This window comes from Physeter macrocephalus, chromosome 16 (assembly GCF_002837175.3).
Source record: "Physeter macrocephalus isolate SW-GA chromosome 16, ASM283717v5, whole genome shotgun sequence".
Lineage (NCBI taxonomy): Eukaryota > Metazoa > Chordata > Mammalia > Artiodactyla > Physeteridae > Physeter > Physeter macrocephalus.
In genome coordinates, this window is record NC_041229.1 from 15,231,891 (window position 1) to 15,258,601 (window position 26,711).

At 57.1% G+C, this 26,711-nt stretch overlaps 2 protein-coding genes across 4 annotated transcripts; both read right to left on the reverse strand.

The window, feature by feature from the left end:
- Positions 1-76: 76 nt before the first annotated feature.
- TAGLN (transgelin) lies at positions 77-5,403 on the reverse strand. The gene is made up of 5 exons (XM_007117150.4): positions 5,262-5,403; positions 1,667-1,858; positions 1,386-1,563; positions 1,003-1,105; positions 77-657 (listed from the first exon to the last, which is right to left on the reverse strand). The coding sequence occupies exons 2-5, from the start codon at positions 1,844-1,846 to the stop codon at positions 513-515; spliced, it is 606 nt and encodes a 201-aa protein (XP_007117212.1). The 5' UTR covers positions 1,847-1,858; positions 5,262-5,403; the 3' UTR covers positions 77-512.
- Positions 5,404-7,249: 1,846 nt separating this feature from the next.
- Positions 7,250-24,139, reverse strand: SIDT2 (SID1 transmembrane family member 2). 3 transcript variants are annotated; one of them, XM_028501381.1, is made up of 27 exons: positions 23,414-24,139; positions 21,657-21,778; positions 21,181-21,345; positions 21,047-21,092; positions 20,530-20,631; positions 20,338-20,421; positions 19,425-19,524; positions 19,162-19,227; positions 18,154-18,247; positions 17,754-17,806; positions 17,387-17,398; positions 16,636-16,707; positions 16,407-16,487; positions 15,000-15,118; positions 14,625-14,698; positions 14,450-14,516; positions 13,822-13,895; positions 13,554-13,677; positions 12,806-12,923; positions 12,181-12,317; positions 11,871-11,979; positions 11,562-11,638; positions 11,341-11,387; positions 10,968-11,073; positions 10,226-10,336; positions 8,794-8,907; positions 7,250-8,720 (listed from the first exon to the last, which is right to left on the reverse strand). In XM_028501381.1, exons 1-27 carry the CDS (start codon positions 23,594-23,596, stop codon positions 8,658-8,660), a joined length of 2,520 nt encoding a protein of 839 aa, XP_028357182.1. In that variant the 5' UTR covers positions 23,597-24,139; the 3' UTR covers positions 7,250-8,657. The 3 variants fall into 3 exon arrangements, with proteins under 3 accessions (XP_028357182.1, XP_007117213.1, XP_028357183.1); XM_007117151.3 differs by lacking the exon at positions 17,387-17,398; XM_028501382.1 differs by lacking the exons at positions 21,181-21,345; positions 21,657-21,778; positions 23,414-24,139 and having other exon boundaries at positions 20,530-20,690; positions 21,047-21,089.
- Positions 24,140-26,711: the final 2,572 nt, after the last annotated feature.

Genomic DNA, 26,711 nt, shown 5'->3' on the forward strand with positions numbered 1-26,711 from the left:
CTGCCTGTTCCCTGCTCAGATTTCCTGTAACCAGAACAGAAGTGACTAGGGCAAATCAGACTCTGCCAGCCAGGCCTGAGAAAAAAAGATAGATGTATTTTTTTTTTTTCCTTTTGAATTTCAACCCCCAAAATATTCCAGCAAAAAAATCGGGGGCGGTTGGGCTGGGTCTCCTTCTATGAGCATCAGCTGCCCAGGAGGACGGTGGACTTGCCCACACCCAGGCCACCGCCAGCCCACGTCTCCCCTGCTCGGCCCGGGATGGAGAGACAGTGGAGCTGGCCGGGGAGCTGGGAGGTGGGCCAGGGGAGCAGTGCTTTGGGGTCAGAAGTTGGGCTGAGGCTGAGGGGTGCGGGCGAGCTGCCCAAGTGCAGTCACCTTTGCTCAGTGACGGAGCCTCGAAGCTTGGCCGGGGCTGAAGGAACTACACGGGTGTGGGTGAGGCTGGCGAGGCGGGAGGGCTGCGGCCGGCGAGCTGGGCAAGGGCGGGGCCGGGGGCTGGCCCTCCACCTCTAACTGATGATCTGCCGAGGTCGGCCGTAGCCTGTCATGCCAGCCTGGGAGGCCCCTCTGTTGCTGCCCATCTGTAGGCCGATGACATGCTTTCCCTCCTGCAGTTGGCTCTCTGTGAATTCCCTCTTATGCTCCTGGGCTTTCCTAGGAGAGGAGGAACCAGGACAAAGACTTGCCAGGACTGTGTGTTTTCCACCCATCTTTGGTTTCCTCTGTTACTTCCTAGGCCGATCCCATTCCCTCCCCCATTTCACCGCTCTTGTTTCCTTAATCTAGCTTGCCCCACAGCACAGGCTATTGAGACTGGCTGAGACAGGAGGGTAGAAAGGGAGGAGTCAAGGAGTATTAGGGACCCACTTCCCCCCGTCCTAGACTTTCACTTCATACCTTCCTGGCTATCTGCTTCCCCAAATCACTGTACTAAAGGGTTAGCCCATCTCCTGCAGAGACCCAAGCTCAGGGTGCAGGGAAACCCTAGTGGCCGCGTACTTCATAAACCAGTTGGGATCTCCACGGTAGTGTCCATCGTTCTTGGTCACTGCCAAGCTGCCCAGGGCCATCAGGGTCCTCTGCACCGCTGCCAGGTCTTTGCCTGTGAGTAGAAAGAGGGGAGGGGAAATGATCTTCAGGACTGTGTAAACAGGACTCCAAGGCAGAGCCTGCCCACACCTCTCAGAAAAATGGCCACTCCCTAATGTCCTAAAATCGAAAGAGGTGCAGTAGATCCCAGGGTACGCCCTTGTGGGTGTGGGATTCTCCTGGTGTATCCCACTCCTGCTGTGCAGACCCATCATCATGGCGGTTTTGATCATCCCTCGCCCCTGCCTCAGCCTCCTGTCCCCCACCTGCCTCCACCCCTCTTCTCTCTGTACCTTCAAAGAGGTCAACAGTCTGGAACATGTCAGTCTTGGTGACACCATAGTCCTCAGCTGCCTTCAGGAACTGAGCCACCTGCTCCATCTGCTTGAAGACCATGGACGGCGGGTTCTCGGGCACCTTCACCGGCTTGGAGCCATCCGGATACAGGCTGTTGACCAGCTTGCTCAGAATCTGCCAGGCGTAGAAGGTAGCTTGGCACTCGGTTTGGGGGTTCTGCCCCACAACTCCGGCAGGATGGCATGGACCCAGCCCCCCTGCCCCGGGTGCCACTCACCACGCCGTTCTTCAGCCAGACCTGGAAGCCCAGACGCCCACGGTCCGGGCGCCCCACGTCGGGGCCGCACTGCACTATGATCCACTCCACCAGCCGCTCCTCCAACTCCTCGTCGTACTTCTTCTCGATTTTGGATTGCACTTCACGGCTCATGCCGTAGGAAGGACCCTTGTTGGCCATGTTGGCAGGGAGCTAAAGCAGCACAGGCCGGAGGAGGGAGAGGCTCAGAGAACAGCTCTGCTGTCCCTGGTGCCGGGCAGGTCTTCCAGCTCTGTGTTGGGCAACCACCCTAGCCGGTTATCTACCTCCCCTTGCTTCCTGGTTTTGTTTGCATGGCACTGCTCACTTGGGCCAGCTCGTCCCCTCAGTCCACGGAGCCTCTCTGAACTTGGAGGCCAGATCTTTGGCAGTCTAGAGCAGGAGTTAGTAAACTTTTTTGGTAAATAACCAGACAGTCATTTTACTGACGGTCATATTTTAGGCTTTGCAGGCCATAATGTCCCTGCCACTGTAGCACCAAAGCAGCTTTAGGCAGTGTGTAAACAAGTGAGCATGGCTGTGTTCCAATAAAACTTTATTTACACAAACAGATGACAGGCTGTATTTAGCCCATGGGTTTGATAACCCCTGGTCTAGAGCATTCTTTCTTTGCCAAGATTGACCGTGGAGGCACTGCAGAGGCCTTTCGGAAGAGGTCACATTGCCCCTCAAAAGAAAGCCAGAAGATGTCTTTGTCCAGTGAGGCGGTGTGGCAGCTCTGCCCGAAGTTATGGAGGTATCTCCAGCTCTCACTTCTCCCAGAAGCGGGAACTCCAGCACTCAGGCTCTCTGCCAGCTCAACTCAGCCTCCGGCCCGCAGCTACAGAGGCCGAAGCTTACCCACCCCTGGAAAGGGCTAGGAAACCAGCAAAGCCCAAGAGCTTTGGGCCAAGAAGCTGCATTTTCCCAGGGGAGCCAGAGGAGAGAGGGCTGGGAGCTGGCATACCCACCGGCTTGCCCTCGTGCCCTCAGGCTCTCACCGCGGTGGGAACCTGAGTAACCCGGAAGCCAGAGTTCTCCGGGGACGCGAGCTAAGAATCTGCCAACCAGAGCATGGGAAGCCCTCCCCATCCAGGCCAGCAGCAGCTGCTGCCTTAGGGCCTGGGGCTGGCCTCGCTCAGGAGAGCCCTACAAAGGGAGGGGAGGCTGCAGGAGCAGCATGTGGCCAGCCAGGAGGAACCTGACCTGCCTCAAGTATCACCCTGGGGTGGTGCCAGAGTTCACCCTTCGAAGAGGAGCCAAACTAGGCCGGACCATCCCCTGGCCCTGAGAGAGGTCGGAGGTTGGGAGGAGAGAATGGTCTGCGGATGGCGGTAGTCAGCGCGTTTTCTCAACTCCGTCTTATTAGTACCTCTCCCCACCCACCCCCATGGGAGGCAGTGACCATCACCGCTTCACGTGGGCCCAGCTCAGCTGCCAAACCACACTTGCCCGGCCCTTCTTTCCCCACAACCGACAACTTTTCTGAGCTCGAATGCCCCGTCTCTGCAGTGAGGATAACGTTATCTACCCCAGAGGGCTGGGAACATGCCCTGAGGCCCTGTCTGTGGCTACCGAACACACTGCCTGCCCCTCAGCGGAGCTCCTCAAAATGTCAGTCCTTTGTCCCCAAAGCCGGTCTCCTGGTAGCGACCTGGGAAAGCCAGCCCCTGACCAAATGGTGAAAAACAGTAAGTGTTCTTCCTGCTCCAGCCTCCACCCCTGTTCAAGATCATTCCCTGAGGGGACAACGAAATTTGAGAGGAAGAACAGTAGAAGGGCTCCTCTAAATTCCAGCCACTGGGCAACTCACTTCTCTCTGAGTCTGTTTCCTTATTTGTAAAGTGAGGGCCAAAGAATCCAAAGGCCAAGTCCCTCCCTTCCCCACCCCGCTGTGTGTCTCATCCCTGCTTCCCAACCTCCCGAGGACTCCTGGGTGAAGAACTGTGGTCAAAACACACAAGCAGCTGGGACCAGGCCATCCTTCGCCTTGGCCTCCTACCCTCCCTCCTCATCTCAGCCTTCACCGTACCATCCCGGGCAGGCAAGGTGCAACCCTGTGGTCCGGGCACCACCACCCTCCCCACCTTCCATTCCCAGACCTTCTTGCCTTCCCCTCCCCACCTCCCCTCCCATCTGCCTTCCCCTCCCAGACCTCGCGCTGGGCCCGTGAGGAACAGGGTGCCAGCAGTGTGTCCCCCACCCCTAGTTTCCGGTCTCAGGAGATTCAGGACAGTCAAGGTGTCAAGGCTCACAGTGACAAGTACACAAAGTTGCGGCCCCTAGATCCAGAGACAACATTTGGGTTTTGATCAGAACAAAGAAGGGGGATGAAAGGCACCCCCCTCCTCCCTCCTGGTAGAGTCTGAAAGTGGAGGGTTCCAAGAATCCCTCAGAGTCCTCTGACAAAGCCCTCCCCAGCCCCACCTTGGAGCTGCTGGGGAGGGGAGGGGCGGGGAGAGGGCGAGGGCAAGGGCGGCAGGGCGGCCCACCCAGGGGCCTTTCTAGGCAAAGCCTCCTGGGACAGGATGGACAGGGCAGCCTGAGGCTCTGCTTTGACCCTCCTAGGCTGCGGTTCCACCAGCCTCCCCTCCCCTGAGAAAAATACAAGTCCAACTGCAAAGCTGGCACCTCCTACCAGCAGGAACCCAGAAAAACTGGCAGAACCAGGGGTCTCTGCAGGACTGCTGTGCCCCTCTCTCTTCAGAATAAAACACAGCACATAGGATGAGCACACGTGGATCTGAGAAGGCAGGAGGGGTGGCTCATCTGAATTCGGGGGACAGAGGAGACCTTTCCGACTCACTGCTACCCTTTGAAGAGCCACCACTGAGGGGAACCTGCCAGACCCTTGGGGAAGGCCCTGCCTGGCCCTGCCTGCACCACCCAGGCTACCATGCCAAAGCTGCTGGCAGTGCTCACCCCCACTCCTCTGCCCGGGGTGGGGGTGGGGGCCTCCCACTCAGAGTACGGAGGGAGCTGTGTGCCTGGAAAGGCAGCTAGCTCTCTCACGGGCCCTGCACCCTGCCACCCCAGCCTGTTCCAGAAGACGAGTCTTGTGGTCCTGCCCACTGCCGCAGTGGCTACCCAGGGGCTCTCTGATGCTGCTCAGGGCCTGGGGACCCACCAGTGGGACGCTGCTCTCCAGCCCTGGTGTACCACACGCCTCCTCACCTCCTCGGACGTCCTCCCAGGTAGATAGCAGACTACAAGACCTGGGTCTAAACCAACAGCACCTGGAGCCTATCACACCCCCATGGGTGTGACTATGGCTGAAAATGGGGAGCCTCCCTCACCCCAGTTCCCAGGTTTCCACCATCGATCCCTCTGCACCAGCCAGGTCTCCCTGGGCATTTCAGTGAGCCCAAGGCTGCCCAGTCTAGGAGATACGGGACTCCAGGAACCCCATCCCACCCATCAAGCTAGGACCAGCTCCGCAGGTGGAGATTAGGAATGCGTGCTGGAAAAGGGTGGGCTGCTCCAGGCAGGGCGCCCGAGAGCCCTGCCTGCGATACACCCACCGCTACTGCCAAGCCCCAGTCCAACTCCCCTCCATCCCTGGGACAGATGCACTTACAGGCGTTCCTCGGGGCTCGCAGGAAGGAGTGAGCTCTGTCTGGACTTGGACAGACAGGACGGGGCGCTGGCTGGGTGAGGGGTTTAAAGGGCTGCCACCGCGGTGATGTCAGCCTCCCCGCTGCTGGCTCACCCCGGTCCCCTCCCTGCTTGAGGAAACTGGCTCCTTCTCCACCCCCAGCCCCCCCAGTGACTCCACACAGGCTCCATATTTGGGGAAAGACACCAAGTTGGAGCAGTCTACCGGGGGCTGCCCGAGACATTCTCTGCGTGCTTTGGAGATGGAGCGGGCGGGGGCGGGGCCGCGCTGCCGGCGGGGAACAGCCGGGAAAAGCCTTTTATGGACAGGACCGTGAAGGCTTTCCCTGCTGTCTGGACTTACGGCTGCTCCTTCAACTCTGTTTCCTGCCTCCGAGTTTGAGGGGAGGGGGAAATTCAAGAGGGGGCCGTCCAGGAAAAGAGGAAAGAGGCTAGGGGACCCCCTCCCTGAGGTTTGTGGGGGACTAACCAGCCACGCTCTCCTCCAGGGGGCTTTTGGCTCCAGTGGGAGATAGGAACTCACCTTTACTGAGGACGGGCTACATACCGGGCACTTTGCAAAACCGCTCATTTCATACTCACAGCTGCATCGTGAAAGCGAAATTACTATCCCATTTTACAAATGAGGAAACAAGGGCTCGGAGTGCATCTTACCCAAGGCCACGTGGTAAGTCTTGAGTGGCAGAACCTGGGCATCCCTGCCGACCACCCCGCCCCCCGCCCCCGCCCCACTGACTCCGCCCCCTGCTCAGGTTGAGAGTTTACAGTTGGGGTGGGTCTTGAGTTCCACGCTTTAGTTGGGAGTGGGATTTGAGGGTTCGGCAACAGCTCAGTTGACCCTGGCCCCATCCAGGGGGTCTCTAGGGCCTGAGACACGAACACTGGGGTAGGAGGTTCAGAGGCTGCTATCATCCCTCCCTCCCTTTTAAAAACAGTCCCCACGTACCCTGGAAAACAGACTGGACCCCATCACCCAGGAAGGAGACCTGCTCAAATCTTGCTTCGGGGGTGGTGGTGGGGTACCGGGAACGGATAGGAAGTGAAGAAAGGTGAGAGGCCTCCGGTGGGGTCTCTGGCCTGCCTGATGTGGCACCACCCCATCCTAGGGCAGCCTGGCAGGGAGGGGCTCACACTCTCCACCACACACCCGGCACCACCGGGAGAGGGACGGCCGGGCCAGGCAGTCTAGGGAGGGTCTGCCCACCACAGCCAGCTCCCGACGCCAGAGCCTAGTGGCGCGAAGAGCTATATTGCCCCCCAGTGGCATCTGCAGGGAAGAGCATGGGGAGGAGCTGGGGATCAGCTAGAGAGGAGCCCAGACCTCTGGTTGTGTCCTGAATTCACCAGCTTCCCCGCCCCCCGCCCGCTCCCCATCTTGTCCTCCTTAGCCTGCGGAAATCTAGACCAACCTTCCAGGGTCATTTCAAATCTCCTTCCTCTTGGAGCCTGCATGTCACCCACATGCCCACTCTCCCACCATCCATCACCATCTGGTGTTTCCAGAGTACCACCTGTCCATTCAAGGAGGTCAGGGAGTACTGCCTGTGCCTGAGGCTTGCAGCCCGCCGAGCTGGGAGAGGCTCAGATCAGAAGTGAAGCTCGTCTGACTGGTGGGTGGGGACCAGGTGGGCAGAGGCTGCTGCCATTTGCCAGGTAAGGGGAGACTCTCGGAGGTGAGACGGCACAGCTAAGGCTTTTTCACTACGCTGTCCTCTCCACCCTCATGGCACCTGGCATGGAGCAGGCCCCTGGTAAATGTTGACTGAATTGATGCCGTTGCTCAAAGGAGCAAAAAAAACGTGAGGGCATCGAGGGACTGCTATTCCCAATGGGACTGGGGCTTGGAAGAGAAAGGTAGACCAGAAGACCTGGGAAATGGGGGCACCCTGCCCCACCCATCATTCTCAACATCTCCACCCAGAAAGAGGGAGCAAAGATGGGCCCAAGAACTGCACCTGGTTGTTTCTTTAATTGAATGCAGACTCATTCATAGAAAACAGAAATGCAACCATAGCATGGAAACAGATATTAAACGGAGCTCTGGAAAAAGATCCAGACCCTCCCTCCTCCTCTCCCCAGCCCAAAGGAGAGCTATAAAAACAAGCTGAGGAGAATAAAACACATTCCCATCCCCAAGGCAGAGGCCCGACCTGACCTCCCCCAACCCTGGCATCTAGAACAGACCAGGTAGGGCAAAGAGGATCCAAGGCGCAGAGCAGCCAGGGGAACCAGAGCTGGGGGCAACTCAGTGTAAACTCCAAGATTTCATATGTGTGCATGTGTGTGACTGACACAGAACTTGGCTGAAGACTGGACGGAAACTTAGAAGCCAGCCCTGGGTCCTAGAGTGAGGCTGGACCAGGGACACAGAGGGGAATGTCATGTCCCTTCCCTAAGCCCCTTTCTAAGATAGGCACTGGGGCTCCCGTGGCCGTGGAGGAGGTGGGCTGGGTTGGGCTCTTTGTATCTCCCCTCCTTCGCCTCTGGACATTCTTGGGCAGTGTCAATGGCACTGAAAGGCCCCCAACTGGGGCTTGGCAGGACTAAGGGCCTGGAAAGAGAAAGGAAGGGAAGGAGAGCGAGTTGCTTTTTCCCTCCAATCCTGGTGCCAACATCAGTCTGGGGGCTGACGGGATACGAAAGTGACCTCTGAGTTCAGTCCTTCGATCAAAGGTGGTTCTGACAATGTGGGCTGACCCTCGTTGCTAAAGAGCCAGCCCTGAGCACAGGTCAGAGGTAGGAGGCAGCACTGCCTGGGACCCCTTTCAGGCCTTAGCACCAAAAGCCCAGCACCAGCTGGCCAGTCCCCCAAATCCGACAGCCCCATCCATCCTGGCTGAGCTGAGTGGGCAGTGATGGCAGCCAGGTGCAGACCCAGGAGAAGTGGAGAGAACCCTGGTGCAGGACAGAGAATCAGGCCCCAGACCAGGGCCCTGGAGTGGAAGCTCGGGGAAGAAGAAAGGGCTTTGGGTCGCAGGCCAGCGGGGAGGGGAAGGATGGGCAGAATGCAAGGCGTGAGATGGGCAGGCAACGCTTCCCTCCTTTCTTCTGCAGACGACAGACAGAGAGCTGACGGACGGGGACCCGTGGAGGGCCCCAACACTGAGAAGAAAGCAGCAATTTGGCCAACATCCGGGGTTTCAGGGGGGCAGGCCTTCTCCCCGGCAGAGGGCAGGAACAAGGCTCAAGGCCACCCCGTGACTGTCCCGGGCCGAGCCTGGGCTGGACCTCGCTGTCCCACGGCCACCTGGCACTGGGCAGCAGGGCTGGCACTCACGCCCCTGGCACTCCGGAGGCTCTGGGCAGTGCGGCAGAGGAGCTGAGGGCCCAGTGAGAGAAGCAAGGGGCCCGGCTCCCACTAGAAGACGTAGATCTTGTCCCGCTGCACGGTGTCCAGGTCGTCGTCCAGTGTCAGCAACACCTGGAGGGCGGATGCGGAGTCAAGCACAGGAAAGGAGGCCACCTCCGCCTCCTCTCCAGCCTCCCCGACATACCAGGAATGACCCAAACATGGCGATGGAGGAGAGGAAGTGCCAGATGTCATGGTCATCAAAGAAGTCGAGGAGGATGCAGTCCCGGTTGTGCTCCCGTGACTCTGCAGGGGTTTTCTGGGGCGGAACAGGGACGGTGGCCTGCTGACACCGCCCAGGCGAGGCTGGCCCAGACCAGCTCCCATCCCCTCCAGGCACTCTCCGTTCCCAGCCCCAGCCCTAGGCTGGAGAGCACCCTTTTTCAGGCTCACCCCTTGCCCTCATCTCCCACATCTAAGAATCGGCCTTTAGTTGCAAATTGCTCCCTGAGGGCACTGCTCATGATTCCCTTGAAGGACTGGAAGGCCACCAAAGCCTCCTAACTCCGTTCCCTGCCTTGGATTCCGCCCCCGCCTCCAATCAGTCCTCCAGGGCTCCTCTCGGCTCACTTTCTCTCCAAAGCACTGTTGTCAGGTCACACGGCCCTGCCCCAGGACGACAGTAGCCAGACCTGTGGGCCATGACCCGAGGCCCTCAAGGTCCGCCGTTCTCTCCCCAACCTCTGTCCAGCAAACACTGGCTGGACCTCACTCTGTGTCTGGGGGCTGTGTGTGCCATATGCTGAGACCGCAGAGATGACCAAGAAAGCTCCGCAGTGCCCTCAAGGTCCGCCGTTCTCTCCCCAACCTCTGTCCAGCACACACTGGCTGGACCTCACTCTGTGTCTGGGGGCTGTGTGTGCCATATGCTGAGACCGCAGAGATGACCAAGAAAGCTCCGCAGTGCCCTCAAGGAGCTCACAGTCTTCACCCGGCTCCCAAGCGAATGCAGTCACTGACCCCTAAGCTGCCTCTGCCTCGTTGCTCAAGTCACAGCACCTCTGGGCCACAGGGCCCTTCCCCATCAGCCAGGGTCTTTAAAGGCCAAGAGCAAGCCCTGCCTCCTCTAAGCAGCTTTCCTGGACCTCCTAACTCACAGAAGCCTTTCTGCCCTCTGCCCTCCTGCACATCCCCTACCTGTCTAGTCTATTACCCTTCATCTCATGTACCATATTGTAAAGAAAAGCCAGGAACTGACAGTCTCTCTCTCTCTGGAACTAGATTATAAGTGCTTCAAAGGCAGAGACGCTGCCAGACTTAGTTCTGATCACAGCAGATGCCCTACGAGGCAGAGGGAAGAGCCTGACCTCTCTGGCTTCAAACCCCAGCTGTGCCACCACTGGTTATGTGACCTTGGGCAGGTCACCGGGTCTCTCTGAGCCTCAACTGCCTCATAAGTAAAATGGGGATACTTCCACGTTGGCATGGTGAATGTTAGGAGGATTAAATGAGAAAGCAGCTGTGAAAGAGCATGGGCGATGCTCACGAACAATCTTTGAAAAGAGAACTGGCCATTTGCGGGCTCACGATGAGCCTGTGGGCGACTCCCGTAGCCTCTTGCCAGGAGGACCACTCACCTGCCAGGTGCTGAGCCCCTGGAAGAAGAAGAAGAGTGCAAAGCCCCAGACCACCGAGGTGCAGATGATGCAGAGCAGGGGAATGAGCTTGATCCTCTCCCCGCTCCGGAGCTGGGGGGAAGATGGGGAAGAGCAGCCTGAGGGCCCTGCCCCACTTCCTGGCCTGCCCTTGAAGCGCCTTCCCAGGCTTTCAGGATGGACGCTTTAGGAAGCCTTCTTGGATCCATCCCATCACCCTACACAGCTCAACTTGTCCCCACACTAGCAGCCTAGTGTCCTCACCCCTGAGGTCCACCCTGGCTGGGCCTCCATCCATGTGCCCAGAACCCTGTGCTGGGGGTTGTATGGCCTGGGGGCTCCTCTCACGTTGGATGGCACGAGGGGCCCTTGCGAAGCAACTAGCCCTCGGAGGCCCAAGCCCAACACAGACTCAGCAAGCCCCACCTCCTCAACCCCTTCTCCACAGAATGGGGCTCTTGCCAGCTGTGGCCTGAAGTGCTACCAGCTCTACGGGCCATGCTTAGAATACAGAAGGGGCTCAGGAAACGGGTCTGAGGATATAGCTGGCTCCCGGGGAGTATGTGCAAGAGACCAGCCTCTCCCCTCCTCAAGACTCAGTAGCATGGAGAGATGGACAGAAAAATTCTCACTCCCTCTTGGTGCTGCCCCAGGGAGGCTGTGCCCATCTCCCTCCCCACAAAGGAGAGCAGCTGGCTGAGGGGGCTCAGCCATCCCCGCTCACCTTCATAATGATGTAGAAGGCAAAGTAAAGAAGCAGGTTGCAGATGCCAATGGCCAACAAGTAGGAGGCAAAATCATTGGGACGCATGATGAGCCCATAGGCAGCCCTGGCAGGAGGGAGGAAGAGCTGGTGAAGCAGGGGAGGACCAAGAGCAAGGAAAGGGCGCTCCCTCCCCCCTAACCCATGTTTTATGAGGATGTGGGGCTGGGTTCAGAGGCCCACAGAAGATTCTAGAACCCCAGGGGCCAACACCTCTCTCTCCAGCCCCCATGTCTCATGCCCAAATTTGTCCATGTTCCCCAAGGAAGCCCGTGGCTGGCCAAGCGCCGAGCTGCCCACCCAGCCTGGCTACACAGACGATGGTCGGACTCACAGCGACCAGTTGATAATGTTGCCCATAACCAGCAGCACCATGCGGTCCTGGAGGGAAGCAGAGACACGGGAACTGAGAGACAGGGAGAGAAGTGGAGGGAGGCCCGTCAGAGGGTCCCCACCCTGCCCCTGGGCTCTCAGCTGCGCTCCGCGCGCCCCCCAGTGGAGGGAAGAGAAAGAGTGGAGATAGAGGAGGAGGGGCCCGGGGAGCTGGGCAGGTACCACGTAGAGCGGCCCGCTGCACTGCCGGATGCAGTCCGTGTAGAGCACGTGGAGAATGCGACGGCAGATCCCCGAGTCTGCAAGAAGGGAAGGTGCTGAAAGGCACGGGCACCCTTTTGTCCTGGCCCCTGGTCTGCGCCAGCTGAGAGGACCCAGGGCCTCTCGGGGGCACAGCTGTGCCAAGGCCTCATTGAATTCCGTACCCAGTGACTCCCCTGGGCCCCCTGTGAGAGGGCAGAACCCAAAAGTCTCCCGTGAGACCAGGTCCCCGAGGCCACCAACCCCAGCAGGCCCCAGGCGAGCACTCACCCAGCTTCCAGCGGCCCATGTAATAGAGCTGTGTGCTGAGGAGCAGGGTGGCAATGATGTGAATGACCGAGAAGATGACCCAGAATGCTGTGTTCCCTTTGCCGAAGACCTGTTGGGGCCACCGAAGGCAGGGGTGAGGAGAAATCTGCTCCCCCGGCCCGCCCTTCCTCTGGGAGAGCCGGCTCCAAGCCCGCCAGGCTGGGAGGGCACTTTAGGGAAGGAGCAGGGCTCTCTCCTGCAGGGGTAGACGGGGGTGTGTGCACACGTGTGCACCTTTCCTACGGGTGAGCAGAGCAGGCCGGGGCCTCACCACGCCCAGCACAGAGAAGAAAATGACGATGGCCAAGCAGGCATAGGCGCTGTAGGCACTGGCGTTGATGTCTGGGTGCCGCTTCTGGTACAGCTTCAGCATGCAGAGCCCCGCGATCATGTACATGAATGACGTGTCTAGGTGGAGGGACGTGGACGTGAGCTACGGAAACATCCGCGGAGCCCGGGCACGGAACCCCGGTCCCCATACCTCGTCACAGCCACAGAGCAAGCTGGTGGCAGGCTGGCGCTTGAACTCCAGCTCCTTAACTGTCCCTGCCATGCCACACTGCCGCCCCACTGGCTGTCACCCACAGTCTGACTTCCCCTGACGACAAGGACAGCTTAGTCCGAGCACTCTGAGATCAGGGACTGTATCTTAATTATCTTTGTTTTATCAGTGCTTGCACATGCCTTTCCATAGGAAAGGCTTGACAGATGCATGAAATAGCATCCAGGCGCTTATTTTCTACAAGCTAGGATGTGTGTTCACACAAGTCCTCCAGCCCTGGAGTCTCCCACATGGCTGTATCTCGGGGATCCCAAACCCTGCGGGTGAATGGGGATGGCGGACTCAGGCAGATTCCTGTTGAGGTTCAGCCAGGGAAGAGGGAGGCCCCGCTCACCAAACTGGAAATTGGTATAGTTGGGGCAGACGTGATAGCAAGCGCTAAGTAGCCCCTCCATCATCAGGGCCGTGCCCATGGCGTAGAAGAGGCCAAAGTGTTTGGGGATCCCACATTCCTGTTGCGGAGAGAGAAGGGAAGGGAGAGACGAGGTAAGACGGGAAGGGAGGAAGGAAGGGGCCCTAAAGAGGGAGATCATGAGAAAGGAGTGGGATGGGGGGTAGAGTGGGTATTTAGCAAGGGCAGGGCTGGGCAGGGCTGGGCACAACAAAGCTGGGCAGGATAAGACTGGACAGGGCTGGGCTGGGCTGGGCTGGGTTGGGCTGGACAGGGCTGGGCAGGGCAGGGCTGGAATGGGCAGGGCTGGGCTGGGCTGGGCAGGGCAGGGCTGGGCTGGGCTGGGCTGGGTTGGGCTGGGCAGGGCAGGGCAGGGCAGGGCAGGGCTAGGCTGGGCTGGGCTGGGCAGGGCTGGGCAGGGCAGGGCTGGGCTGGGCTGGGCTTGGCAGGGCAGGGCTGGGCAGGGCAGGGCTGGGCTGTGCTGTGCTGGGCAGGGCTGGGCTGGGCAGGGCTAGGCTGGGCAGGGCAGGGCTGGGCTGGGCAGGGCTGGGCAGGGCTGGGCAGGGCAGGGCAGGGTAGAGCAGGGCAAGGCTGCACAGAACTGGGCAGGGCTGGGCAGGGCTGGGCAAGGCCCCGCCTGCTAGGAAGGGTCTGGGCCTGAGGCCTCAGCAGGCAGGCGAGCACTCCTCACCAGGGCATAGAGGTCGTTGCGCAGCAGGGCGCGGTTGTGGTTGATCTCCCGCTGCAGGATGATGAGCAGGAAGAGCAGCCCCAGCAGGATGTACCCCAGGTTGCTGAGGATGTTGTTGAAAGCGCTGGAAGGGGCGACACCGGGCACACTGCCTCAGCCTCATGCCCTGGCTGCTTCCCCACCCGAGGCGGGCATTTGCAGAGCCCCTGCGCATGCCCTGGTTCACCGGACGACGGGAAAAGGGGCCTCCTCCCAAGTGGATCCCCACCTGAGATTGCCTAGAGGGTGGGCGCAGAGGAAGTTGTAGTAGCAGATGTCCTGGTTCCCTGTGACATTCACCACCTGCAGTGGGAGCAGGGAGGGGGCGCTGCTAAAGCGCCTCAGTCCACAGCCTGCGCCACCACCAGTCACGTTCTGCAACGGATGGGAGGTGCCGCCACGGCCAGCACGTGTGCGCCCGTGACACCAGCAAGCCCCACTTTTGGTAGAGTCACTGCCCCCCTCGCTAGGTGTGGCTGAAAACCCTGAGGCATGACCACGACGGAGGTTCTTGCCCCACGGTACAGAGAAGCGGGAACGGAAACCGAGACTTACAAAGTCCCAGCACTTTCGTTTCGTAAATCCCCACGAGCTGGGGGAGGTGCCATCATTGCTGGCATGCTGCCCCCATCTTGCAGATGAACCGACTGAGGCTCAGGGATGTTGAGTGACTTGCTCAAGGCCACCCAGCTGGTAAGGCAGAGTTGGGATGGGAACCCGGGACCCATGACCTAGGACCTGTGCTGGCTCCAAAGCCGCAGGCTGGGAGGCTCTGCACTGGGGCATTGTCCCAGCCTGTGGCAGCTCCTCAAGGGCACTTAGCATGGGCCCTGGGGAGCCGGCCCCTGCCCGCTCACCGTCTGGTAGGTGATCACCAGCTGCACCACAGGAAGTGCATAGAAGACAGCAATGGTGGCGATGTTCCTGAGGAGTGGGAGGGCCGCGGTGAGGTGGCAGCACCGAGGAAGAACCCGAGAACCCACCGCACCATCCTGCCAGTGACAGGAAGGCTGGCCTGCTCCGCCCACTCACCAGAAGTAGATCTGGTACTTTTTCCGCAGAACGCGTTTGTCCTTGCGTGCCAGGTCAGCCACGCAGAGGTATTGCTGGGGAGAAGCTGGAGTGAGCCCCCTGCCCCACTGCCCCAGAGAAGCCCCTCTCGCCCAGGTTAGAGGAGGACATGGGGGGGCCTCCCTCCCACAGGCCAGAATTCCAGCGGGCCAGGTTCTGGGCGGTCCGGAGGGCTGGGAGCCGAGTCAGTTTCCCCTGGAATCTGTGCCACCCCAGCCGAGCTCTTTCCCTTTGCTTTCATAGCGTGCCACCCAGTGGGGAGATACACTGGGGCTGAACACACTATCTCCCTTCCTTGGGAACCCGTGACCAGGGCCAGCCCACGTGGGGTCACACCTTGGTGCGAATGACATTCTTGTCTGAATCGATGTCGGCCAATGTGTCATAGTCGTCCTCCTCCACGGAGCTCATGGAGTCCAGTCGTGGCCGAGTGCCCACAGGATCAAGGGAATGGTCTGGGGCAGAAAGGGGGGAAGGGTAACCTAGTGGGCACAGAACCCAAGGTCTGTCCCCACCCACCTGGGACAATTGTCACAATTACTAGGCAGTGGGAAGAGGCAAACTGTGGGCTCAGAGCGGGGTTAGAGGTGGGCTCAGGCCTGGGGAGGAGGTATCAGGTGCTCCTAAGTCCTTGAGGGGAACAAGGGTGGACTCTGCGGAGAGGCCACCAAACAGGGACCGCTCCAGCCCTGCCCCCTCACTGAGCTAGGGCTTCCAGGCCAGGACACTGAGCAGACCCCGGGCCCCAGGCACGAGCAGCAGGGCTGAATTTGGCAGAAGTCACGCTGATTAGAAGATGCCCAGCTGTGTGGGTTCTGAGAAGACACTGCCTTGGCCCCCACTGCGTAAAGACCCCGTGGGTCCTGGGGTGCAGGCAAGGGTGAGAGGCTGCCTCCTCTCTAATCCTTTTTTTTTTTTTTTTTTTTGCAGTACGCGGGCCTCTCGCTGCTGTGGCCTCTCCTGCTGCGGAGCACAGGCTCCAGACGCACAGGCTCAGCGGCCATGGCTCACGGGCCCAGCCGCTCCGCGGCATGTGGGATCTTCCCGGACCGGGGCACGAACCCGTGTCCCCTGCATCAGCAGGCGGACTCTCAACCACTGCACCACCAGAGAAGCCCCCTCTCTAATCCTTTATCCAGTTCTTTTCTCATGCCTTCGGAAGCTTCCTCCTGTAACCTTGCTGATCAAAGGCCCCTGAGGCCAGGACATGACACCCCGGCCCATGAGCCCCAGAAGGCCAGAGAGTGAGGTGCTGGGAAACACAACAGCCAACCAGAACATCGGGCCTGGGGGAGGCTGGGGTGCCAGCTTGCCAGCATCAGGGGCCAGTGCCTGCCTAGCTCAAAAGACACACGGGCTAGCAATTATTGGCATTAGATGGGGAAGCCATGCACAAAGCATCTTTCTGGTCCTAGAGCCTTCTGGCTCCAGTCAACTGCCCTGGCAGGAGCTGATTGGTAGAGCAGCGCTCGCCCTCCCCACATCTACCCATGGCAATGCACAGCTGCCGCATCTGGCCAAAGGGGAGGCGCCGCTTGAACTGGTCGTGCCCTTCAAAGGAAAGGGAAAGTTACCGGGGAAATGGGACCAAGGAGGAAGGGATGAGGGAGGAGAGGGGTGGGGAGACAGCAAGCCCTTCCCTGGCTCCAGCATCTGGCAGAAGAGGCAACCTCCCACCGTCACGGTTCATGCAGCCAGCACCAGCCCTGCACCGCACAGCTCTGCCCCGCCTGGCCCACTCACCCTGGTAATTGTAGGAGAGGTCCCCAGGGCCCGCGCTGCCAACCAGACCGTCGGCGGATCCAGTGGAGCCGGAACCATTCTCTGTAGGGAATAGTAAATGGTGAGGCAGGCAGAAGAGACCTCAGGGCAGGGGACTCTGGACCCGTCTCCAGGGGGCGCCGAGGAGGCCACCCTGGAGGTAGTGACCCGGCCCGAGTGGGCAAGCATGAGCTCGGGTGCAGACGCGTACCAAAGGAGCCGTAGTTGTAGCCCTCGTACGGGGAGCTGCCAGGGAAGGAATCGGCCAGGACCCGAGGGTGACCTGCAACAAGAAGTCAGGGACCCCTTACATTATCTTCCTCATCTGCAGGGTGTTGCCGGGCTAAAATGAGAATAATGCACTAGGAAATCTCTTGTACATATTACAGTAGTTTAGTATTTAGCATACTGATTAATATTCAAAGCCCTTTGTTACCATGAAAAATTAAATATCATAAGAGTATATTGTGGTTATTAAAGTATGGATATAATACACTTTAAAGGTTTTTCAACAGAAATGTTAAAACAAATTTGCAATGCTTAATTATTCTTTTTCTAAAAATTCAATAAACTATAATTTATGAGTCATAAAAAAAAAAAAAGAAAAAGAAAGAAAGAAGTCAAGGACCCCTTAGCCTTGGAAGCAGAGAGAGGCTGCAAGCCAGGGAGAAGAGGGAAGGAAGAATCCAAAGAGAGACACAGAGGGGCCATGGCGGCAGCAAAGAATAAGCACCTATACCAGCAAACACCTATCCCACCACCACCACCTGCCCCATTGGAAACTCTCACCACCCTATTTCCTCCCTAGAAAGACAGCAAAGTCAAGGAATTGAACATCTAAGCTACCAGCAGCAAGGACAGACCAGCATCGGCCTGCCCGGGTCCCACCCAGACACCCCTCTACTTCCCCTCCCTCCCCACTCTGGACTCCAGCTCCTCCGCCCACAGCACCTGGAGCTTACCAAGGAGAGAAGCTGAGAGAGAAGGTCCCAAACAGGAGGGAGGATAGAGACAGAGGGGTAGAAGAAAGGGAAAGAGAACAAAAGGTTAATAATCCCAGAGACAGTGAGTCGCATTGTCTGAAGCGGCAGACAGTGTACCTAGACCCAGACACTGAATGAATCAAGTGACGGTCTTTAAGATGGGCACGTTAGGGACCAACGGGCACACTGCCCCAGCCCCATTTCCACCTACAGTGTTACTCCCTATCTGAACATCCAGAAGCCCCCAGTGGGACCGTACTCCTCCAACCCCCAAGGGAACCATCCACCACTACCCCCTCCAAACCACAAAGCAAACAGCCCACCGACCCGGACCCTCTGGAGGTACCGCTTTCTGGGCAGGCTCGGTCCACGGCCACCAGAAGGCTCTTCTTCCTCTGCCTGCAGGGACAGAATCCAGAGACAAACCAGAAGGCCAGCAGGAGGATCCCTCCTATGCTGGGCTGGCCTGCCTGCCACCCTCTCCACCCCATAACCCTGTCCTCCATCCATGATCCCAGGGGTCCTCCCAGGCTGGGAAGCGATGTGGAGTCTCCCTGCTTGGGAAGAAGGTTGAGGGGAGGGGTTGGTTTCCAGAGCAGAGGCCCAGGGACCTCAGACCCTCACAGGGATCTGCATTCCTATGCCTCGTGGATGGAGATTATCCAGGGCCACACAGATCCTGCCAGGTCATTTCCCCCTGCCTGACCTACCCCAGAGCAGGGGAGAGGTCAGCGGTCCCACTTTACCTCCAGTTCTCCCAGCAGGCCAGGAGCACGGTAAGCAGGTAGAAGGAGAGAAATATGCCCAGGCAAAAGAGCATACCACCAACGTAGGCCTCGGCTGTGGGGAGGGAAGTGGGAAGGAAAATACACCGGCACTTTCCAAGCCTGCCCATCACAGCACGCAGGGTCCAGGCTCATCTCTGTCCACGTCTCCCCTCGGGTGGAATGACCCAGCCAGCGCCAACAATATGCCGAACTCGACATGATTCCTGGCTCTGCTCACAGGGCTCCCTCTGCTAGAGCTTTCTCCCCTACTTCTTTCTCCAAGACCCCTCCTTGACTTAACCTTCAAAACACAGCTGAGGAGCTGTGTCCTCTAGGAGGCTTTCTCTGCCCTGACCTCCCACAGTGACTGTCCTGGGTTCATCACAGCCCTCAGCACCCTGCATAGCAACGGGCTCTAGACAGGGGCACCCTAAGGACCACAGCTGGAGCACAGCACCAAGCACATGGAAGGGACTCGAGACAAATGTGCTGAATAAGGAATCCATGTAGGAGAGGCAGCTTCTTTCCCCTCCCGTCACAATCCTTTATTTTTATCTTATACTTTCCAGTTTACAAAGGGCTCTATTCAATCACTCAGTAGACATTTATCAAGCATGACTAAGGGGCCTGGAACTTTCCTACTAATTTTGTGCTAAACTGACTTAGTGAGACTAATAGAGGCCAACAGATTCTATTACTCCTGTTACAGAGATGGGGAAACTGAGGCTCAGTGAGATTACTGCCCACAGTGGCAGAGACAGATCTAGAACTCGGTCCCTCAATCTCTTTACTCATGGATGCTCCAAAGCACATTACTCCCCCTCCCGCCTCCCGTCACGAAGCCCTCCAAGAACACTCCTCCTTCCTACCCTGTCAGCCTGCTCGAGCAGGTCCTCCTCACCCTTCCCATTCAGAGAACACTCCCTACGCCAGGCCTGAAAGAAGAGCCAGTGGCCAGGCCAGCCCCACTCACCCACCCACACTCACACGTGACTGCTCGAGACACCAGCACTGACAGGGTTTTCTGGCGGTGCCCCTGATCGACCGGTTCACCTGGAAGTAAAATGGCAAAATGGCAAACAAGCGCCTGCCTGAAGCTTGGCTAGAGTCGGTGGGACCAGGCCTGGGAGAGTTTGCAGCCAAAAACCCACATCCCATCAGATCCATCAATCAGCCACACAGGCTCTTTTACCTCCCAGGAAGTGTCCAAGCCCTCCCACCCCTGGCCAGGCCCAGGGCACAAAACGTACCTTCTATAAAGGGGTAGAAAGGCAGGGAGCCTCCACAGGCTTGGTCTTCAGTTTTCACCACCACTACCACGTAAAAGCTGTTGCTGGGGAAGTCTTTGCGCTGCAGGATGAGGACGGTGAGGACGGTGATGATGGTGACGATGAGGAGGACAGTGAGGACGGTGAGGATGGTGAGGACGGTGAGGATGAAGATGACCGTCACCATCACATCATCGTCATCATTTGTCATCACCGTCACCATCCTTTTCTGAATACCTACTTCAGGCCAGACATTATGCTAAACTCTTTGCTCATATATTATTTTATTGAATCCTCACAAGGATCCTTATGAGTAAGTACTATCATTATCCCTGTTGGACGTTAGCTTAGGGTCACACTGACAGTAAGTGGTAGAGCCAGGATCATCTGACTCCAGAGCCCATACCCTGCACTAACACTACTGCCAGGTGAGCAAATGAGGGTATGCCCCATCATCATGGAACCCATGGGTGCCCTATTATAGTCTGGGTATCAGTCAGGAGAAAAAGTGGAGGGGCCGTGGTGCCTCTGTCAGCTGCACAACTAGATGTCGTGAGGTGGACGCATGCCTCTCCCTCCCTGCCCCCAGCACAGGTTCTAGCCTTTGCCAAGGGCAGCCCTCATCACCAGCCAGGGCCCTTTCCTCTCCCAGCTGTGGTGAATGAAGCAGACACGGCAGCCTTAAAGGGTACTCTGCTCTTTCCTGTACCCAAAGGCAACTGGGATTGTGATTCAATGCTTGCATATATCAGGGGACCCAAAGTCTCAGGGACTGGACGGCCAAGACTCAGTCCTGTGGGTAGGGTAGGAATGGGGCAGGGGAAAAGAAGCGAGGGTTAAGAAAGCTAATCAGCCAAAGCTAATCATGCCCCATCGGGCCATGCCCATTTCCTACCTGCACGGTGATGGCTGCCTTCTTGGTCATAGTCTGGTACATGCCAATGAAGGCTACGTTGTTGTCTAGGTCATAGACAGGGCACTACAGAGGGAGGAGGGGACAGACAGATGGGTAGGGTCCTGGGCCCTGTCCCCTCTCTTCAGCAGCCCTGCTATCCACTGGTAGAGAGTAAAAGGGCAGGCTACTTACCAGGACATCCTGGATGGAGATGACTGAGCAGGGGAAGGCCTTATTGGAGGTCACCTTGACAATGACTGAGTCCACGCCTTCCGGGAACTCATACTTGAAGTACTGAGGGCATAGGGAGGGCGGGGAGAGCCCCATCCCATGAGGACGCTCTCTTTGCCCCTCTAGAAGGGAAGAGTGTGAATCCTCCCAGGGTTGGGCAGTGGAGTCTCTCTGGGAAGAAAGGCCTTGCCCACAGGCAGGTCCATTTCCCATACACCACTCCCCTCAACCTCAGCTGGGCACTCAGGACAGTGCCCAAGGGGCAAGTAGGAAAGATGGCAGCCAGACCCCATGTCTCTGCACTTCCTGTACTGTCTGTCCCCCACCACCTTAGGGCCAGTGCTCCTGTTGCTAGAGAGTCCTCCATGGAGAGTACAACCAACCTGAAACTCCTGGCAAAGAGTGCTGACCGCTCCCACCCCCAAGTTCAAGCTTCCCCATTTCTCCTCTGGAGGGACCGTTGACAGGGAGTTCTTACCTGGGGCTGCGCCGCCGTGGTATTGAAGCTGAACTGCTCTCCGGTCCTGTGGGGCAGAGAAGAGCCCCCCACCATTACTCCCAGAGCTTGGGAAGGAGGCCAGTCCCGTGGCCCCCTCGCTCTCCCCTGCAGACCTGAGCACGAAGTCATCCATTCGGCTGATGCGGAGCTGGTACGTGGTGTTGACTGGTGACAGCGTGGACACATCCACGTAGAAGAACTGGACCTCGGACTCATTCTTGGTGGGGGGCTGACACAGCGTTCGCTCCACCTTTTGGTAGAGGTACTTGCGCTGAAACCTATGGTCCGAGGCAGAGACGAGACATGACTGCGGTCCCGTGACAGCCAGCATGCCACTCCAGGGGAGCAGAGCCCCAATTCCTCCGCCCTAGTCCCACTACCTCCCTACCCCACCTCCACTAGGCTGACAAGCTCCAGGTCAGCTGGCTGGGCCCTTGTGCCGTTGACCAGCCTCCTGGCTCAGGGAATGGGGAGGAGAAACAGAGGGGCACCCAGGTGGTCGGGGGCCCTGGACAAGGCCCTGAGTGAGGCTCTGGGCAAGGCCTGGCCTGGGCCTACCGCCCCTCCCTGGTCCCCGGGTCCTACTCACATCCCTCGCAGGATCAGGGGCACCTGGAAGGACACCACCGCCTCCTTCTGGCGGACCACAAACAGCAAAGGAGCCCCCTTCTGCTTGTTCAGGACATTCACGGACACTCTCACGCCCTCTGTCTGCAAGATGACACGGAAATGTCCCTCAGGCAAGCCCGCGGTGACTCTAATTCTGCCACGGGAACACATGGCTCCAGAGACTGTGAGCTCTGCCCTCCCTCAAGCAGATGGCTTTGTGCTTTCCCCATCCAGGTCGAGCTGGGGAGCTACCTATGCCCCTTCATCTGCCAGAGTAGCCCCCAGACTCCAGGAGGGACTTAGGGGAGAGGATGGGAAACACAATGGAGACCTCAGGCATCCCCAGGATACCTCATTGCTATAAAAGTTCACGGATGCACATGCCTGCACACACATGCGTCTGCACACACGTGCATGTACACACATGCACACACACAGGGACACGGGAGAGCAAGAAGTGCTCCCCAACCTTCTTCCTTGTGAGCCAGGAAGTTCCTATGCTACAACTCATCTGGAGGCCAGAGGCCACAGGGAGGTGGGGAAACAGGGACTGTTGAAAGCCAAGAAGGCCAAGTTCTGTCCTTAGCTCTGACCAAGGGATAGGGCTGTGGAAAAGTCACTTCACATCTCTGAGCCTCAACATCTCCCTCTATAAAATGGAGACACTCCCACCATTGGCACTATGGAGGAAAGTATATAGGACAGTCGGAGCTTAAAGAAAAAAAATAAAATAAAATAAATCCTGGGATTGCTTGTTATTGGGCTGCTGAAACCCAAGCCCTTAGGGCAGCACCTCCCAGATGGATAGAGGCCACCGTTCTCAGGGTAACCCCACATATGGGGGCAAAAAGAGAAAGGACTCTAAGTTGGATGAGATCAAACTTCAGAGAACCAGGCACTGAAGGCAGATCCTGGCCTGCCATCAAAACCCAATCCCTCCCCATTCTGGAAAAAAAAAAAAAAAAAAATCAGATTCCCATTCTGATCTCCACCACTTCTTAGTAAATCCAGTCCTGGTGAGAGCCGAGCAGGAGACCACGAGCCAGGCCGCAAGGGTGCTCCAAATCTCAGCCCTGCCTGAGGTGTAGACTTCCCAGACCTAGCTGTGCCTATGTTCAACTCACAGCTGGGGAGAAATGAAAGAGAAATCAGGGTGAGGAAGCTTCTCCATGGTAGGCAAACTCCTTCCCCCCTCCCACCCAACCTGGGGTTGGCTGTATCTCCACCACCTTCAACTTACAAGGCCAGCTGTCTTTCCAAGGGAAGGAAGAGGGCTGGGAAGATCCCAGCAGTTACAGCAGCCTGGGAAGTCCTGCATTCATTTCCCTGGGGAGTCTCAGCTATAACTCCCTGGGGGCAGAGCCTTTCAGTTTGGGCCTGTCTCATCCCCCTGGGGTTTTCTGGGCCAAGCCCAGTAGCAAGCCTGCTTCCTTGCTCCCAGACCCCACAGCACTGTCAGACTCTGGGTGCTGGGTAGGGAGCAGGCCAGCCCTACTCAGACTACAGCTGGTAGAAAGGAAGGGATCAAAGAGAAGATGGGAAAGAGGCAACTTCAGAAACTGTCCACTGGTAGCTTCTGAACAAACATCCCTGGCAAAGGAAGAAGGGCTGGCAAGAGGGTCCAGTGTGGTTCTGGGAAACCCAGTGGGGCGGCTGTTCTTGGGGACTGACAGCATCGCCGAGCCCTGGTCTGCTCGCCCACTCACCACCAGCCCCGAGCCCAGCCCCTTCCCTCACCCGGTTGCGGGTCACAGTATGGTTGAAGGTGTAGATGTTGACCAGCTCGCTGTTGACCTCATCCACGTAGGTGCGCTCAAACTCGGCGTCTTTCTGCGACACGTTCTTAGGCCCCAGAACCCCCAGATGGCTCTCGACCGAGGCCACCAAGAGTGCCAAGAAGGGCAAGCCCAGAGCGAACATGGCCCCGGCCGGGCGGCAGTGGCGGCAGCAGCGGCGGCGGCGACGATAAGCGACAGGTCACCTCCAGGGCGGGTTGCGGCTCTGGCCGCAGCTTCCAGCATCTCACCAGGACCAGAACTTTAACCTCGGCCTGAGATTAGGAAACGGTCCCTCCCCCGGAGCCGCAGACACGGTCTCAGCGGCCAAGGAGGGGATGGGACGGCTGGGAGTGGGTGGGGAGGGGTTGGGGTACGGGCCACAGGAAGGGGCCCCAGCTCTCGAGGGGCCGAGCACGGCTGGGAGACCCGGCGGGCGCCCGCCAGGGCCGTGACAGCCTGGAGGCGGCTAGTTGCTGGGAGCCTGGAGACGCCGGGAAAGGGGAGCGAGGGAGGGAGGGAGGGAGGGAGGAAGGGAGGGGAAGCCGGCGGCGGGGTTGGCCGCGAAGGGAGGAGAGTCTGAGGGTGAGGGGCGTGATAGGTGGTAGCGACCCGACGCCGCGCGGCGCGGCGAGTTTTGGGGGCGCCGGCTTCGGCGCTCAGAACTCCGGGGAGTGAGCAACGCCGCGGCGCGGTAAACAGCAGGACTGCCGGCCCGCCCGCTGACGTCAGGGGAAACTGACACAGATTTAAAGGGCCAGGCCTCTGTTTGGGCCTTAAAGGGGACGCCGCTTTCCAGCTGGAGGCCTTCTCCCACTCCTATCCTGTTACCGGCTCCTCTCTCATTATCCTGACCTTCTCTGGAAGCTCACTTTGGATTAGATGGATGTTTCCGTGAAGGATCTCCAAGTGTTGGATTCTCGTTGACAAATTAGCTTTTTCACACGTAAGGAACACCCTCACCCCCACCACCACTGCCATTACCACTAACATCCTCCACCCCTGGGACGTTTTTTTTTCTCTCAATTATCTTAAGAAAAGAAAAATTTCTAAGAACTAGGAAACTGCCCTGTGGAGGGGAAGCCGAGACAGAAATGTCCGAGGAACCCTGTGCGCTCCCGCCTCCCACTGCGGCGGCCACACAGCTTCAAGGATGCCTTCAAGCTCGCAGGGCTGTTTCTCTTCTCTGCTGAGGCAGCTACAAAGCTCGTTGAAAGAAACTTCTACAAAATAGTTTGGCACCATGTCTCAAGGAGCTTAAAGAGCTTTACACTTTTTGACCCAGTAATTCCACTTCTGGGATGCTATCCTAAGGAAATAACAAATACAGATTAAAAAACGTGTGGGCAAATATCCTTATCACTGTGATCCTTATAATACAAAGCTTAAAGGAAACAGCTTAAATGTCCATAATGAGGGAGTGCTTAAATGTACTATTATCACGAAGCCATTGAAAGTGATGCTTAAGACATTAAGGGACATGCAAGCAGAGAATTCAGGTTATGACACTATATAGACAGTATGTTTTCCAAATACATAGACATGCATAGAAAAACATTGAAAACTGCATAAAATTTAGCAATGATTACCCTTGAATTACAGGTGGCTTTTTAAATAACATGTATCTGGCTTCCCTGGTGGTGCAGTGGTTAAGAATCTGCCTGCCAATGCAGGGGACACGGGGTCCAGGTGGGATGCTATCCTAAGGAAATAACAAATACAGATTAAAAAACGTGTGGGCAAATATCCTTATCACTGTGATCCTTATAATACAAAGCTTAAAGGAAACAGCTTAAATGTCCATAATGAGGGAGTGCTTAAATGTACTATTATCACGAAGCCATTGAAAGTGATGCTTAAGACATTAAGGGACATGCAAGCAGAGAATTCAGGTTATGACACTATATAGACAGTATGTTTTCCAAATACATAGACATGCATAGAAAAACATTGAAAACTGCATAAAATTTAGCAATGATTACCCTTGAATTACAGGTGGCTTTTTAAATAACATGTATCTGGCTTCCCTGGTGGTGCAGTGGTTAAGAATCTGCCTGCCAATGCAGGGGACACGGGGTCCAGGAAGATCCCACGTGCCGCGGAGCAACTAAGCCCCTGCACCACAACTACTGAGGCCATGCACCACGACTACTGAAGGCTGCGCCTAGAGGCCGTACGGAGAAGCCACCACAGTGAGAAGCCCATACACCACAACGAAGAGTAGCTCCCGCTCGCCCCAACTAAAGAAAGCCTGCGTGCAGCAACGAAGACCCAATGCGGTCAAAAATAAATAAATAAAAATAAATTTAAATAAATAACATGTATCATACCATTTTCCTCTAATTCCAAAAGTATAGACAAGTTCAGGAAAGAAAGAAAGAAAAACAGAAAGATCACTGGTTGGATGGTCTTTAAATTTATTTAATATATTTTAAAAATGTATAAATTTTCTACAATGTACACAAATTCTAAGAACATATCTAAGACAAATTAGATATGTTTAAAGGAAAGAAAGTCCACCTCTGAAGTTGTGAGATACCCTGATGAAGCCACCTAGGCCATTGGCTTGTCAGGGTTCTCTTGCTTGCAAGATTCCAGCAGCCTCAGTCCCTGCCCCCGCCTTACTACCTGGGCATTGTTCCAATGAGGACTATTTTAGCTTATGACCTCTTATAAATATGTGTTCACTCCTGCAATAAATATTTAATGGGCACCTACTATGTACCAGGTACTGTTCTAGTTATACTGGGCAAACAGTGAGGGAGAGAATTAGACCTAGCCCCTGCCCAGGCATTCATACGTGAGGATGAAGAACAGAAGCAAGCTGCAGGGGCTAGAGAACTCTAGAACCTTAGCAGACTCCTGGGCCAACCCCTCATTTTACAGATAGGCAGAGCGAAGCCCAGAAAAAGTCAGCTCATGAGTAGCTCACTAAATTCCCCTGTGCCTTGGTGCAGTACTCTATCCCACATATCTATACAAACCTGAATCGGAATCAGAGGACCCTCAGGATTACAAGAGGTATCTTCATGATGAGCCCTCCATGCAGTCAGCAGCCCAGTGTGGAGAGTCAATGTAGATTTCCACATTCCAACTGGACTTCACTTTTTTCCTCATCACAAACCTCCCAGTAAATCTGGAACGCTAAGAAATACTGCCACCCTGAGCTTGAGCTCCCCACTGAGGCTGATGTGATTTAACTGGTCTACCCTGTCTGTGCCAGGAACTTTCCTGGGTTCTGTGAGGACCACAAGTTGAGG